This window comes from Miniopterus schreibersii, assembly GCF_964146895.1.
Source record: "Miniopterus schreibersii genome assembly, chromosome: 10".
Classification (NCBI taxonomy): Eukaryota; Metazoa; Chordata; class Mammalia; order Chiroptera; family Miniopteridae; genus Miniopterus; species Miniopterus schreibersii.
The window spans coordinates 80,738,644-80,752,006 of NC_138110.1; the positions used below are offsets into that span (position 1 = coordinate 80,738,644).

Below are 13,363 nucleotides of genomic sequence, written 5' to 3' on the forward strand. Positions count from 1 at the left end.
TGAGCCCCCGGCGTCCCTCGACGCTCTTGAAGCGCCTGCGGAGGAGGCGCCTGGGCTCAGGCGTCCAGCTCCGTCCGCACGGACGTCAGGCCCGCATTCGTGGGGCAACAGCGCTTCTCCTGAGGATTTCAGGTGCGTCTTTCCTCGTGAAGGAGGCTGTCCGTCTGCCTTGCTTTGTTTTGATAAACACTGATGTGGCTGCCGAATGCCGTAAGTGCAGCGCTTTCTAATTGTAATAAATTCCAGGGGGCCCACATGTAAATATGTTTTCTCATTTGGGGCTCTAACCAATCAAGAAAAAAATGTATCCATACCCCACACACACACAGACCACGTGCATAAGCAGAACTGCTTGTTTTCAAATTGTAAGGGCAGGAGAGAAGTAAATATATTTTCTCTGTATTTTATATGACTTTTTCATCAGGATGTGCTATGTTCGTGTTGTTAAAATTTAACTTAATCCTCTGAAATGCACTTTAAAATGACCCAAGAATCACAGTCTCTAATGTGAAATAAGGAGGCATCGAAAGGACTACTGTTTTATTTTTACTTCCAACACCAAGAATAAATCTGGTCAGTCCAAAGTAAACAAATATACGGCAACAGCTGCCCACCGACTGCGGTATTTAGTACTGTGTCCCGAACCAGCGGTTTATCTTTGCCACGCTGAGGTAGAGGACCAGGCTGACCATGAAGTACTCTTCCGTCTCCTCAATCCACACCAGCTCCACGTGCACCCTTCCTGCCGGGTCCTCGTAGTCGATACAGTACGTGGGCCCCACGAAATGAGGGCCGTCAGAGGGGCTGGGAGACGATCGCATGCAAACCGGGGAGCTGAAACACCAAAAGGGTTTCCCATATTCATCCAAGAGAGTTACGTCCATTACAGAACAACTCTACGAGACAAGCACAGACATTTATACACGTGAGGGCGAAGCAGCCGCTTCCCCTGGCTGCCGGCCTAACTCCCACCTCTTGGCTACTGTGTCTAATGCTGCTATGAAAACGCACGTACCATGTGAGCTGTATTTTTTTAAAATATGTCTTTACTGGTTTCAGAGAGAGGAAGGGAGAGGAGGAGAGGGAGAGAGAGAGAAACATCAATGGTGACAGAGTCATTGATCGGCTGCCTCCCGCACGCCCCCCACTGGGGATCGAGCCCGCAACCCGGGCCTGTGCCCTGACCGGGAACTGAACCGAGATCTCCTGGGTCCTAGGTCGATGCTCAACCGCTGAGCCACGCGGGCTGGGCGTGAGCTGTATTTTTTAACATGGTTTATGTACCAGACACTGATACCAGCAGTTTACATATATATTTTATTTAATTCTCAAGAGTCAATAATTCAGTTCCCAAGACACAATGAGACGATATCAAGGGTAAACTCTTCTCACACTAACCTTTTCAGACCTGCTCATTATTTGCCATAACTCGTGCCCTATATTAGTGTTTTATTAACTGCAACTGAGGCACTATTCTCAGAGATCAGCATGGACTGAGCGTAGGTAGCAGCTTAATTACAGAGACGGAGATACCACAGGCGTGAGCGTAAACCTGCGTCAGAGGTCAGCACACAACTACCAGGCCGACAGCACTGACCACTCGGACCTGAGCACAAGCAGATCAAAGGGTCTAGACTCAAGAACTGCACCTTAGAGGAACACAAGAAACGCAAGCATTCCAAAAATTGAGAAAAATGAGATGTTTGATGAGTGACCACTGTGCAGTGTTTCCACCTGCTGAGGAGACCTGAGTGAGAACAGGCTACGTGAAATGTCCCTGACCCCTGACAGCAAAGATGCAGGCCAGGGCCAAGAGCCCTGCCCACGGCAGAGGGTTCCCATGGCAGAGGGTGCCCACGGCAGAGGGTGCCCAGGCAGAGGAGTGCTTACAGCAGAGGGTGCCCACGGCAGAGGGTGCCCACGGCAGAGGGTGCCCACGGCAGAGGGTGCCCATGGCAGAGGAGTGCTTACAGCAGAGGGTGCCCACCAACAAAGCCCCCAGAGCCCCTCGGAGCCTGGACCTTGGTCCTGATGCCTATCTAGGTCACGGGGCAGCCGCTCAGCCTGATGACAGCTCAAGTCATCGCCCCTCTGCTCCCGCATGACCAGGACCACGAGCTCCCAGACGAGAAAGCTCTGACGCAGGCCACCTGCCCCCACCTCACTCAGGAGGCTCTGGCACAGGCCACCTGCCCCCACCTCACTCAGGAGGCTCTGACGCAGGCCACCTGCCCCCCACCCTCACTCAGGAGGCTCTGACGCAGGCCACCTGCCCCCCACCCTCACTCAGGAGGCTCTGGCACAGGCCACCTGCCCCCCACCTCACTCAGGAGGCTCTGGCACAGGCCACCTGCCCCCCACCCTCACTCAGGAGGCTCTGACGCAGGCCACCTGCCCCCACCTCACTCAGGAGGCTCTGGCACAGGCCACCTGCCCCCCACCCTCACTCAGGAGGCTCTGACGCAGGCCACCTGCCCCCCACCCTCACTCAGGAGGCTCTGGCACAGGCCACCTGCCCCCACCTCACTCAGGAGGCTCTGACGCAGGCCACCTGCCGCCACCTCACTCAGGAGGCTCTGACGCAGGCCACCTGCCCCCCTCCCCCTCAGGAAGCACCCGCTGACTGGCAGTGGCTAAAGGACACACACTCCTTTGGCACCAGAACAGCTAATCATACGTCTACACCAACAGACATTTCATTATTCAGAGACCAGCTACTTTAAGAAAAGAAAGCAGCCGATTACCTTTACGCAGCCATCGAAAATGTCGGTTCTCCAGGACAGGCCGACTTTCCCAATAAGAGGCAGATGTTCGTTGCTGTTTTGAAAATGTATCACAACGAGCTTCACGTATCCATTTTCGATGTACCCTGAAAATATTTAATGTTTTCAAGTTACTATGCACCGATGCAGGGCACGATTCTCCGCGGCAGCCGCTGCGTGAGGACGCCTCCCAGCTGGCGTCGGCCCCGTGGGGAAGCCCCGCACTGCTCACCCAGGCGTCGGCCTGAGAACGCAGGGAGGTGGCCGGGGCGAACCTGGACGCCCACCCTGTCGCTGACGGAGACACTGAGGAGGGAAAACGTCCTCTGACTGATGAGGCCACGAGCAGTGGGGATGGGAAACAAGAGCAGCGGAGTCTAAGAGAGCGGAGCCAGGCAGGACGCTGAACGTCGGAGCAGAGAGGGGGTCCAGAGACGTGAGGGGCTGGGGAGCAGGTGCACACGGACGCATAGAACGAACGCTTCTGCACATGCTCTAAATAAGGCCGAACCTTCAGGTGCTTACGACAGCGTGAGTGAGACCAGAGGCCCCGCTCCTCCGCTGACCAGCTCAGAGCTGCCTCAGAGCCACCTGGCCACAAAGGGCCATCACGCCCAGGCGCGCACAGCGCACTTTCCCAGGGGAGCCTGCACACAGCTGAGCCTGCACACACCCATTTCCTCGCATCCTGAAAAGTGACCATCGCCGTAACAACCAAACAGCACCCTCCCTAGATGACTGACTTCTGCAGACAGACAAAGGTGAGATGCGAGTCACGGGGCAGAGCAGATGAGACAGGAGTGGGGAAGGGCAGGTGCTCTTTGGCCCGCGGCTGGTGATGTCACAGGATAAAATAAAACCAGCCTCAGTTGCCCTGGGAGCCAAGGCCCTATTCTAGCAATTCTATAGGGTGCTCTCATGCAGGGGTAGCCAAAGATTCAGACCAGTGCCCGGCAGCAGCCTCTTCTGCACACGAGGTGCTCTAAGTGACAGATTGGGGCAGGCGGGGGTCCTGCGGGAGGGAGCGGGAACCCGGGCGATGGGCTGCCGTGGCCCAGCTTGCTCTTGTTCCAAGGACAGAGGCTGTGAGGAATTAGCAGGAACCGTGCAGCCGCTCCCCTCCTGCCCGAGGTGCGGGAGTGAGAGCCAATGGCACTGCCCTCCCAGGCAAGCCCGCTGTCACACAGGGCTCGGTGGCAGCAGGCAGGAGCTCTGCAGAGCGGCCTCGGCGGAGGTGCGGTAATGAGGATCCGAACAGCCAGCTGTGGCTCTGCCTGGCCCTGCGCGGCTCCGCCGTCCTGCTGGACCGTGCGCAGCAGCGAGAGGCCTCCAGCTGGCGGCAGCCGGACGTGCCGAACAGAAACGAGACCTCATTTTCCATTTTCCATGTGGCTCATCCTCAGGACACTGCTGAAAATGGACCCCAAAGCACCACAGCCAATAACATCTCAATGGCAGTGTCGGAGCTACTGAGCGTGAGGTCTCCGCCGGAAGCAAGGCTGCTGTCACTCTGTCACCACCAGACACGCTCCCTTCCCAGCCACGGCTGTGACATTCACAGTATCTTAAAGGCCAGCATGCTCTCCACCAGCCTTCTGTCACTGCTGTGTCCACAAGAGCAAAGAGGGTAGGTTTATGTAAGAAAAATGCAAGAAAAGCTGAAAAGGACTCGCCTCACGGTCTTCAGGAGCTGAGGCTCCTCTGCACAGTCCTGGGTCAGGGCAGAGCCAGCTCAGGCCACCCGTGAGCTGCAAGGGCCCCAGACTAATGCTCTGCTGTCCCCATGTTGGATTCCTAATAACATCCCGACCGGGAACCTGCAGCTGCATTTCACACAGGGCCCCAGGAATCACGCAGGCTCCTGCCTGCACGTGAAGTGCCGCCCACCCCGAGAGCTCTGACAGAACGTATGGATAGCAGGGCTCTCCATCTGGGAGCAGCGACTCGTAATGCTGATTTTTTATAATGGGTCACCAGGTGAGCAAAGCAGGGGGAAACGTACTAACAGCCGCGGAGGAAGGTGCTATGAGAAGTTATCCGTCCTAATCTTTCTAGGTAATCACCACCAGGCAGGACGGTGCTATTTCTAACGCCTCCCTGTTACGATAAATGCGTAGGGAGCACAAGTCAACCTAGAAGCACAGAAAGTAATTAGTATCGAGGAACATAGGGAATAAAAAAAGTCATCTATTTTGGGAACCAGTAAAAATGAGATAGCATGCTATATGCAAAAAATATCTGAAACAAACTGAAAACTTTAAAAGACTTTCTTAAAGAGAGGTTATCGGGGCGTATCAGGTTCCGGTGAAAAGTTGAACAACCCCATGTGTTGAAGGAAAAACAAAGTTTCTGAGACCCACATCTTCTATCCCCTCAACATTTCCTGTGATGCCTTAAAGAGCAAGCATTGAATATTTGTTATTTAATCAGTATTTTAATGAGAAACATATTGCAAAACTCTATAGGATAGAGAATGAATCTAACAAACAAATAATAGAAACATAAAATAAGAGAACTTACAGTGACAACTCAAAGAGGAAGCATCAAAGAGCAGAGAGGTACAGGACCTACAAGGAACATTCCTCCCACCTTAAGTAAATGGAGAGAGAGTCCAAAGCCCCAAATAAAAACAGATCAATTCCTTCCAAATTAATGTACATATTTAACACAAATCTGATCAAAATGCAAGTGAGGTATTTTTAAATCTGGCTGAGTAATGACCAAATACATCTAAGAGACTAAATGGATGAAAATAACTCAGAAGTCCTTGACAAAAGCTCATGAGCAAGAAATTTTATGCTAGGGGAGGGACATGTATTTTCATAACAAGATACAGAAGTAAAGCTTGAAACACCTTGCCTGCGAGGGACACATGCAGAAGGGGCTCTGGTCCTCCACAGAGAGAGAGAGAGAGAGAGAGAGAGAGAAAAGGAGGGAGGGAGGGAGGGAGGGAGGGAGGGAGGGAGGGAGGGAGGGAGGGAGGGAGGGAGGGAGGGAGCCTAAGAGGGGGGCATGGGAACCTACAGACTGGACATGATTTTTGTTAATCAAAGGAAGCACAGGTTTACATACACTTCAAAAACCCTTTAGGAGATCCAGAACAACACAGACCAAATCAAAAGGCAACAGACAAAATGAAGAAAATACGTGCAAAGAACATAACTCGTATAAATCCTGTAAACACTGAAAACAATGGGATCCATCAAACAGAAACTAACAGAAATTCAGTTAGAAAAGAAATGCAAAAAATAAAACACCTAGGGATAAGCAAGGAGGTAAAAGACCTGTGCTCAGAAAATGATAAGACACAAAGAAGGAAACTGAGGAAGTGCAAATAAGTGGAAGCATATACCATGTTCATGGACTGGAAGAATTAACATCATTAAAGTGTCCACACTCCTCAAAGCAACCTATAGATTCAACACAATTCCTATTGAGATACCAATGGTGTGTTTTACAGAACTTGAACAACTATTCCAAAAATTTATATAGCCCAGCCGGGTGTGGCCCAGTGGTTGAGCATTGACCTAGGATCCAGGCGATTGGAGTTCGATTCCCGGTCAGGGCACAGGCTCAATCCCCAGTCGGGGGTGTGCAAGAAGCAGCCGATCAATGACTCTCTCATCATTGATCTTTCTCTTTCTCTCTCTCCCTCTCCTTTCCTCTCTCTAAAATCAATAAAGATTTTTTTTTTTTTCATTTATATAGCCCGGCTGGGCGTGGCTCAGCGGTTGAGCATCAACCTAGGCTCTAGGCGATCGAGGTTTAATTCCTGGTCAGGGCACATGCCTGGGTTGTGGGCTCGCAGCCGATCAATGACTCTCTCATCATTGATGTTTCTATCTCTCTCTCTCCCTGTCCCTTCCTCTCTCTGAAATCAGTAAAGATATATTTAAAAAAAAATTTATATAGAACCACAAAAGACTCCAAATAACTACCACAATCTTGAGAAAGAAGAACAGAGTTGGAGGTATATCATTAATTTGAAAGAATATATGCACCCCCATGTTCACTGTAGTGTTATTTACAATAGCCAAGACCTGGAAACACCCCAAGTGTCCATCAGGAGATGAGTGAATAAAAAAGCCGTGGTACATTTACACAATGGAATATTATGCAGCTGAAAAATGAAGGAAATATCACCCTTTGCGACAGCATGGATGGACCCAGAGAGTATTAAGTAAAATAAGTCAATCAGAGAAAGACAAATATCACATGATTTCACTTATATATGGAATCTAGTGAAAAAAATCAACTAGCAAACAAAATAGAAACAGACTCATAGACACAGAGAACAGACTGGCAGCTGTGAGAGGGGAGGGGATCTCAGGGCTGGGTGAACCAGGTGAAGGGATTAAGGGGGGGGGCTCGTAAACACGGACAGCATGGTGATCACCGGAAAGGAAGGGAGGTAGGGGGAGGTAGAAGAGGGTATAGGGGGGATAAATGATGATGAAATGAGATTTGACTTGGGGTGGTGAACACACAATACAATGTACAGCTGATGTACTATAGAATTGTACATCCAAAACCTATATAGTTTTTTAACCAATGTCACCCCAATAAATTCAATAAAAAATAAGAAAACACAGGGGGGGAAAAGAAAAATGTAAAACTCAGAACAGCAGCAACACAAGCTAAGCATCCTGGAGGCACTCCGTACGGCCTCACCTTCACCGCCGGGAACCCGGCCAGGTAGGTCCTGATGTGACCCTGCAAGCAAGGACACCGACATGAGAAGCCATCCTGAAGCTGGATCGTACGAACATGCCCCTAAACAGCTGGCCAGTGGCCACTACAATAACCATAAACCTCTGCTGTGATCAATAGTTTTCTTAAATAGTCAACCTAACATTCAAAGACATATGCAAATTTAAAACAGATGTCCCTTTCACCTCTCAAATCATCAAAGATTTCTCAGAGTAATGCTCATGATAGCAGCTCTATAATCATGAAAAATGGGGGCCTGATCAGGTCAATCAATCACGGTAAAACCAAACAATGGAATGTCAGGCAACTTTTCAGAATCAGATATTCAAGGACTACTTAGTGACCTGGGAAACTGCTCGCAGGGTCACTGTGAGGGGAGGAAGCAGGCTGTTCACACAGTGTGGTCCACAGGCACAAACCTAAAAAGGAACCGAAATATAAACAACAGTTCTCCATGGGTGATTTTTATTTGCCTCTTTATAAACTCCTAGATATTCAGAAATTCAAACACATAATAAAACATCAGCTGTTAAATGCACTTTTATAACAACGCAGATAAAAAGCCAAATGACCGCTTGTTACTTCAAGCTCTTTCCTTTGCCCCTCGGCATCGCTCCCTCTCGGTCCTTGTGACAAGAACAAACATGCTGTCCTGTGCGAAACGTTCTCCTTCAGCCTCTGAGAACTGGCGATCATAAGCCTGATACAAAGATCAAAACACACACATTCCTTCGCTGTGCATTGCTGGTCACGCCCTTTTCAGGCTCTGTTTACACGTCACAGGCACTGGGCCACGCCTGTCCGCTTCCACCGGCTGTGCCTTCTCTCACCCACGAGTTCGTGTTCGTGTTCGTGTTCGTGGGCCGAGGCGCAGGAAGGAGTTCACACAGTGGCCCCAGCTGCTGTTCTCAGAAAGGGCCGCTCGCCAGGCTGGCCCTCGCTGGTGTCTGGCCCTTGGATCCACTCCTAAGTGGCAAGCGCGGCTCAGGGCACCTGACCAGTTTGCACCACAGGGTGGCTGAGGCTGGACACCCCTTTCCCTCCAGGAGTCTGGAAGGCTGGTAGAGCCAGGCAGAGGGCGCCTACGTGACCAGCCCCCGATAAAAACCCCGGGACAGGCCGAGTCTCCAAGGAGCATCTCAGGTGGCCAACATGTCACACGTGTTCTCACATGTCATCCCTGGGAAGTAAGCACACCCCGCGTGAGTCCTCAGGGAGAGGGCTCCGAGGGACTCACCCGACACTGGGCTGACCCCTGCACCTTCTCCCTCCCTGTTTTGCCCAGGGCCCTGTCACTGGAATAAATGTAGCCATGGGCACAACTGTACCCGGAGCCCTGTGTCTTCCTAGCAGATCCCTGAGCCTGGGGCTGGCCTTGGGGACCCAATGGCAACAGACCATCCACATTTCCAAAAGCACAAAAAACAAAATGTATACCGACCACCCCACCAGGCACCCGCGCAAGCTCCCCTGTTTGACTTACAGATTCCTCTGTTGGCATCTCCCGCCTGCTTCTCCCACCCCCATCCCCACCCCACCATCCCTCTCATAAGTCCAACGCGGTGGTAAAACATTTCTCCGCCTAAACTTTCTTTCAGCCTCATTTTAGTGGCAACACACAAAGAAGCAGGTAGCAAATGCACAGGTTTGAGGATCGTAAATCCTTGAAAAGAGGTCACAGGGATCTTTCTACGATGACTCTCAGGCGGCCGTGACTGGTCAGGTGCAGAACACAGACAAGTCCAAGGAGAAGCGCCCGGGTCCCAGGGGAGGACTGTGACAAAGGTGCCAGGAAACAGTCAAATGAACCTTCAGGAGAGCAGGACGTGAGCTTTTTATGCACCATCAGTGGTGGAGAAGCCTGTGCCCGGACACTGTGTCCGCTGAGGGGGCCCTGCCAGGTGCTGGGAGGCCTGTTAGGAAACGATGACCTGGGCTCCCCGGATACGCCCTGTGGGTGGTCCCAGCCCGGGAACTGAGCTGCCAGACCCATGCTGGGGCCCAGGGCAAGAGCCTCAGGCGGACAAGGACAGAGCTGCTGGACCCAGGGACTCCGATCCCCGGGTGTCTCCCATGGAGTCAGCTCCATGCCATCCCCGCTTTCCTCAGAACCCTCCCCTCCCCATGCCCTTGTCACCGGGCTGGGCAGGCCCCGTGTCTGCCACACACCTGTCCCCTGCGCAGGGCAGGGTCCCTGCATTGAATAGCTGGGTGTTAATGAAGGACGGCCTGTCACTCCCTGCAGGTGGCCTCCTGGGAGTCGGCCAGGTATCCCACAGCTCCCTGGTGACAGACAGCAGGCAGAGCCACTCCATTTCAGGGACATGGTGACAGCAGACAGAGCCACCTCAGTTCCAGGGACGTGATATAAAACTGCTTCTCCTTGAAGGAGAGAAAGTGTTCTTTAAAAACAGGGCAAGGTGCTGCCAGGCCCACCTGCACTGGCAGGGCTGCGGCTCGCTAGACATGCCCCGTGGAACCAGGAGAGCGCTGAGGACACAGGCTCCCACTTTCTGAAGCGCGGAGGTGACTCTGATGGCAACAGCGCCCTCTGCTGACTCCTGACCATACAACCACGTGCCGAGAAAACGCACCTGGGCCTCCCGTAAAGTCGCCTTAGGGTGAAAATGTGGTTTTATTGTGAAGGCAACCGACAAAGGTGACTTGTTCTCAGTTTCCACTGTCCTTCATTTCACTTAGCGCCCTGTGTCATAACAACGTCTAACCTTCTCATGGGTTTATCGGTATTAACAGAAAGGTCACGGGTTCGGCTCCCCCATCAGGGCACATGCCCGGGTTGCAGGCTTGATCCCTGGTGGGGTTTGGGGGGGCGGAGGCAGTGACCATGTTCCACTCTTGGGTCAGTATTTCTCTCTCCCCCTCCCTCTCCCTTCCTCACTCTCTAGAAATCAATAGAACTTTTTTCTTAATTTTTTAAAAAACTAATCTAGGAATAGGAAAAAACACCTTAACTTGTAAGAACATATTTTTAAAAACCTAAAACAAACATGCTTGAGAATAAAACATTTTATTAACTTAATATCCCCGTTAAACTGGGAATACAAAATGGTCCCGCCTCACCAAGGGGCATCTGCCAGCGTCTCCTGAGAAAATACATACATTTGCCTTTTGACCTAGCAACCCTATTTCTAAGAAAGTCTCCCCAAGACCAGCAGGCAGACTGTGGGATGAAGTGTGAACAAGGCCAGTCACCGCCCCACCCTGTGCAACAGCAAGACTGGGAGCCCCTGGGAGACGCCGTTAAGGCCCCTACACGGACATTTCGTTTTATGCTCAACACACCTGCTTGAAAGAGCCCAAGAAAGCTCGCTCGCTCTCTCCCTCGCTCTCTCTCTCTCATGCGCAAGAATAGCCTGCCGAATATATTAATAATTGGGGAAAAGCCAGGAACTTAAAAGGGAGTAACGTGCTCTTTCTAAACACCGGGGGAAGTATGAATGTGCTGATGTGTAGCATCACGTCCTCAAAGAGAATGAGCCAAAGACTCCAGAAGGGCCGCCTCTGGCGGGAGGGAAAGAAGGGGGCCAGGGGCAAGGGTAGACGCAAACCTCTCTGAACCACCCTGTTTCATTCTTTCAACTTCCAGACCATGTAAACGTGGTAATTTTTTTTAATGTACAAAAGTAGCAAAGCAATCTTGAAAAATAAAAAACCAACTGGAACAAATCACTATACGTCAAAATGGTAGCACAGCCGCGCAGAGGAAGGTCACGTCAGGGGACTTAATTTTGTATCTAGCGTGACATATCTCAAGCACACAAAGAACCACAAGGAAATCTTTAATTTAAAGAGTATTCAGTAGGTTCATTATTGGCAATAATATCAGTTTTGTTATTTTGAAATCATTAAATATTTTGATGTTGTTTAGAACAAAGACTTTCAGCCTAAGGGGAAAAAAACAAATATATAATCAAAGAAGTTAATTAAAAACCCTAAGATTTAATTTAAATAAATGCATGACTTATTTCTTCACATAACAAAATCCACAAACTTCTTAGCTCTGCCTACTGAAAATCCTAAAAGGCATGAAAACCCCAGGTGCCTGCAGGTCTGGGATCCAGGCTGTGGTTGCTAAATGCCGCGTGTAGCAGGAACTAAAAGGAGCCAGCGCTGCCAGAGAAAGTACCCATCCCAGCCGGGGAGGAACAGGAAGGGGAGCCTGAGCTGTCCTGTGTTAGATCCCAGTCAAGCTGCCAAAGGGACCGGAGCCGTGTGAAAACACACGGGAGCGGATCACAGTAACAATAAAAATAATAATGCCTGCGAGGAGACTAAAATACATAAACTGTTTTTGAATCTGTGACTTAATAACAATACCTCCCAGAAAAACTTACACCTCCCCTTTGAAGACTCACACACCTTCCAGTGAAGCATCGGCTCCCTATTCTGCAAGTTAATAAAGAGAAGGGCTCCAGCGTGCACCCTGCCCTCCCTGCACTAACTAGGTTTCATGGTAACTAACTAGTTGATGAGAGGAATCTCTTCTTTACGGACAAATCCTAGCTAACGGGTGTAGGAAGAATGGCAGAACTAGGGAGTCATTTTACAGTCGCTAATAAAAATAACGAACAGAGGTGCCCATCACTTGGTAAACCGCTTGGTAAACATCATGGAGAGAGTCATAATGAAAAGGCCAGGCTGAGAATCCCGACCCTGCTGATCATTCCTAATATGATTAACGTTTAGAGAAGCAGATGCCACGTCCTTCTGATAAATTCAACAGGAAGGAAGTGCAGGGCGTCACGTATGAAGTATACCGGCCAAAATAAAGAAAAACCTAAATCTAAGCAAGCTAGAGAAACGTGTTAATACTAGGAGCAGCCATCAAAAATGCAGACACTGTAGAGACCCGCAGAGTCCATTTCCTCAACAAATAAACGGCACAAGAAAAGGGATGGATCCCATAGACCACAGGGGACCGAGAAACACAGCGGCCGTGTGAACGGCGCGAGTGGGCGTGAAGGAGGGATGGAGAACAGGCCACGCTGGCGCGTCACAGGAAAGCTGGAGCGCCTGTGTCCATCAGGTGGAAGTGGCTCCAGAGCAAAGCCATCACCCGGAATAAAGGTCTCATCAAGGATAAGGGGCCCCCTAGTCAAGAGGACATAACCCTCGATGCCTATGAATGAAATTACAGAGCTGCAACTACACGCAGCAAGGAGAGAGGAAGTCGATGAAAACACACGCGTCACCACCACACTGGAGGCCTCAGTGCCCCCCCCCCCGCCCCCGACCGCTAAGGCCAGCGGCGGGGAAGCAGCCAGGACGCGGGAGACCTCCGCGCCATGGGCCACCCTTACCGACCCTCAGCTGAGGGCGCCCCACCCAGCACAGACACGCACTCTCCTTCGGGACGCAGGGACGCGTGCCCACATCGGCTGCGTTCTCAGCCCTGAAACGCGTCCCGGTGCACTGAAGGAGGGGCGCGGTGGGGCAAACGATGGGGGAAGCACCAGCAGGAAAGGTGAGGGGAGCACGTTCGGGGAGAGGAGGGGCCGGAGCTACGGGTCCAGCTGCCTGGGCGATCTCACCGGCCCTGCGGTGGCACGGGGCCCGGACGACCAAGTGCCACCCGGGGGCAGAGTGGCCAGGCAGGCGTGCGGCCCGCGCTCCGATACAGACATGGCCCCCGCCCGGCCTGCCGGCCCCCGCGGAGGGGCGAGCGTCACCTTCCTCGGTGAAGAGGCTGCGGAACGTGCTGCACAGGTGGAAGGTCCCGCTGCTGTGCATGTCCATGTGCAGCTGGTAGCCGTGCAGCCCATACTCGGGGCTGTCGTCCAAGAGGGGGCTGTGGGCGGGCAGCTCGTAGGGGCTGGAAGCAAAAGAAAACACACCCAGATGTGCCAACGCCAGGGACGAAGTGCTTGCGC

At 51.6% G+C, this 13,363-nt stretch overlaps 1 protein-coding gene across 7 annotated transcripts in view; it reads right to left on the reverse strand.

Annotated features, from left to right (window-relative positions):
- Positions 1–507: 507 nt before the first annotated feature.
- Positions 508–13,363, reverse strand: part of FBXO15 (F-box protein 15) — a gene marked incomplete at its 5' end in the record, with an annotated part of 31,922 nt that continues 19,066 nt past the window's right edge. For 3 of the 7 annotated variants that reach the window (XR_013999782.1, XM_081150380.1, XM_081150379.1), the window contains 3 exons: positions 508–834; positions 2,745–2,869; positions 13,163–13,305. Coding sequence is in view for 6 of the 7 variants with exons in the window: in XM_081150380.1 (XP_081006506.1) it covers positions 796–834; positions 2,745–2,869; positions 13,163–13,305 (307 nt within the window). Of the gene's footprint in view, positions 897–2,744; positions 2,870–13,162; positions 13,306–13,363 lie in introns of all 7 variants that reach the window. The other 4 variants (XM_081150375.1, XM_081150378.1, XM_081150377.1 and 1 more) reach the window with 2 other exon arrangements.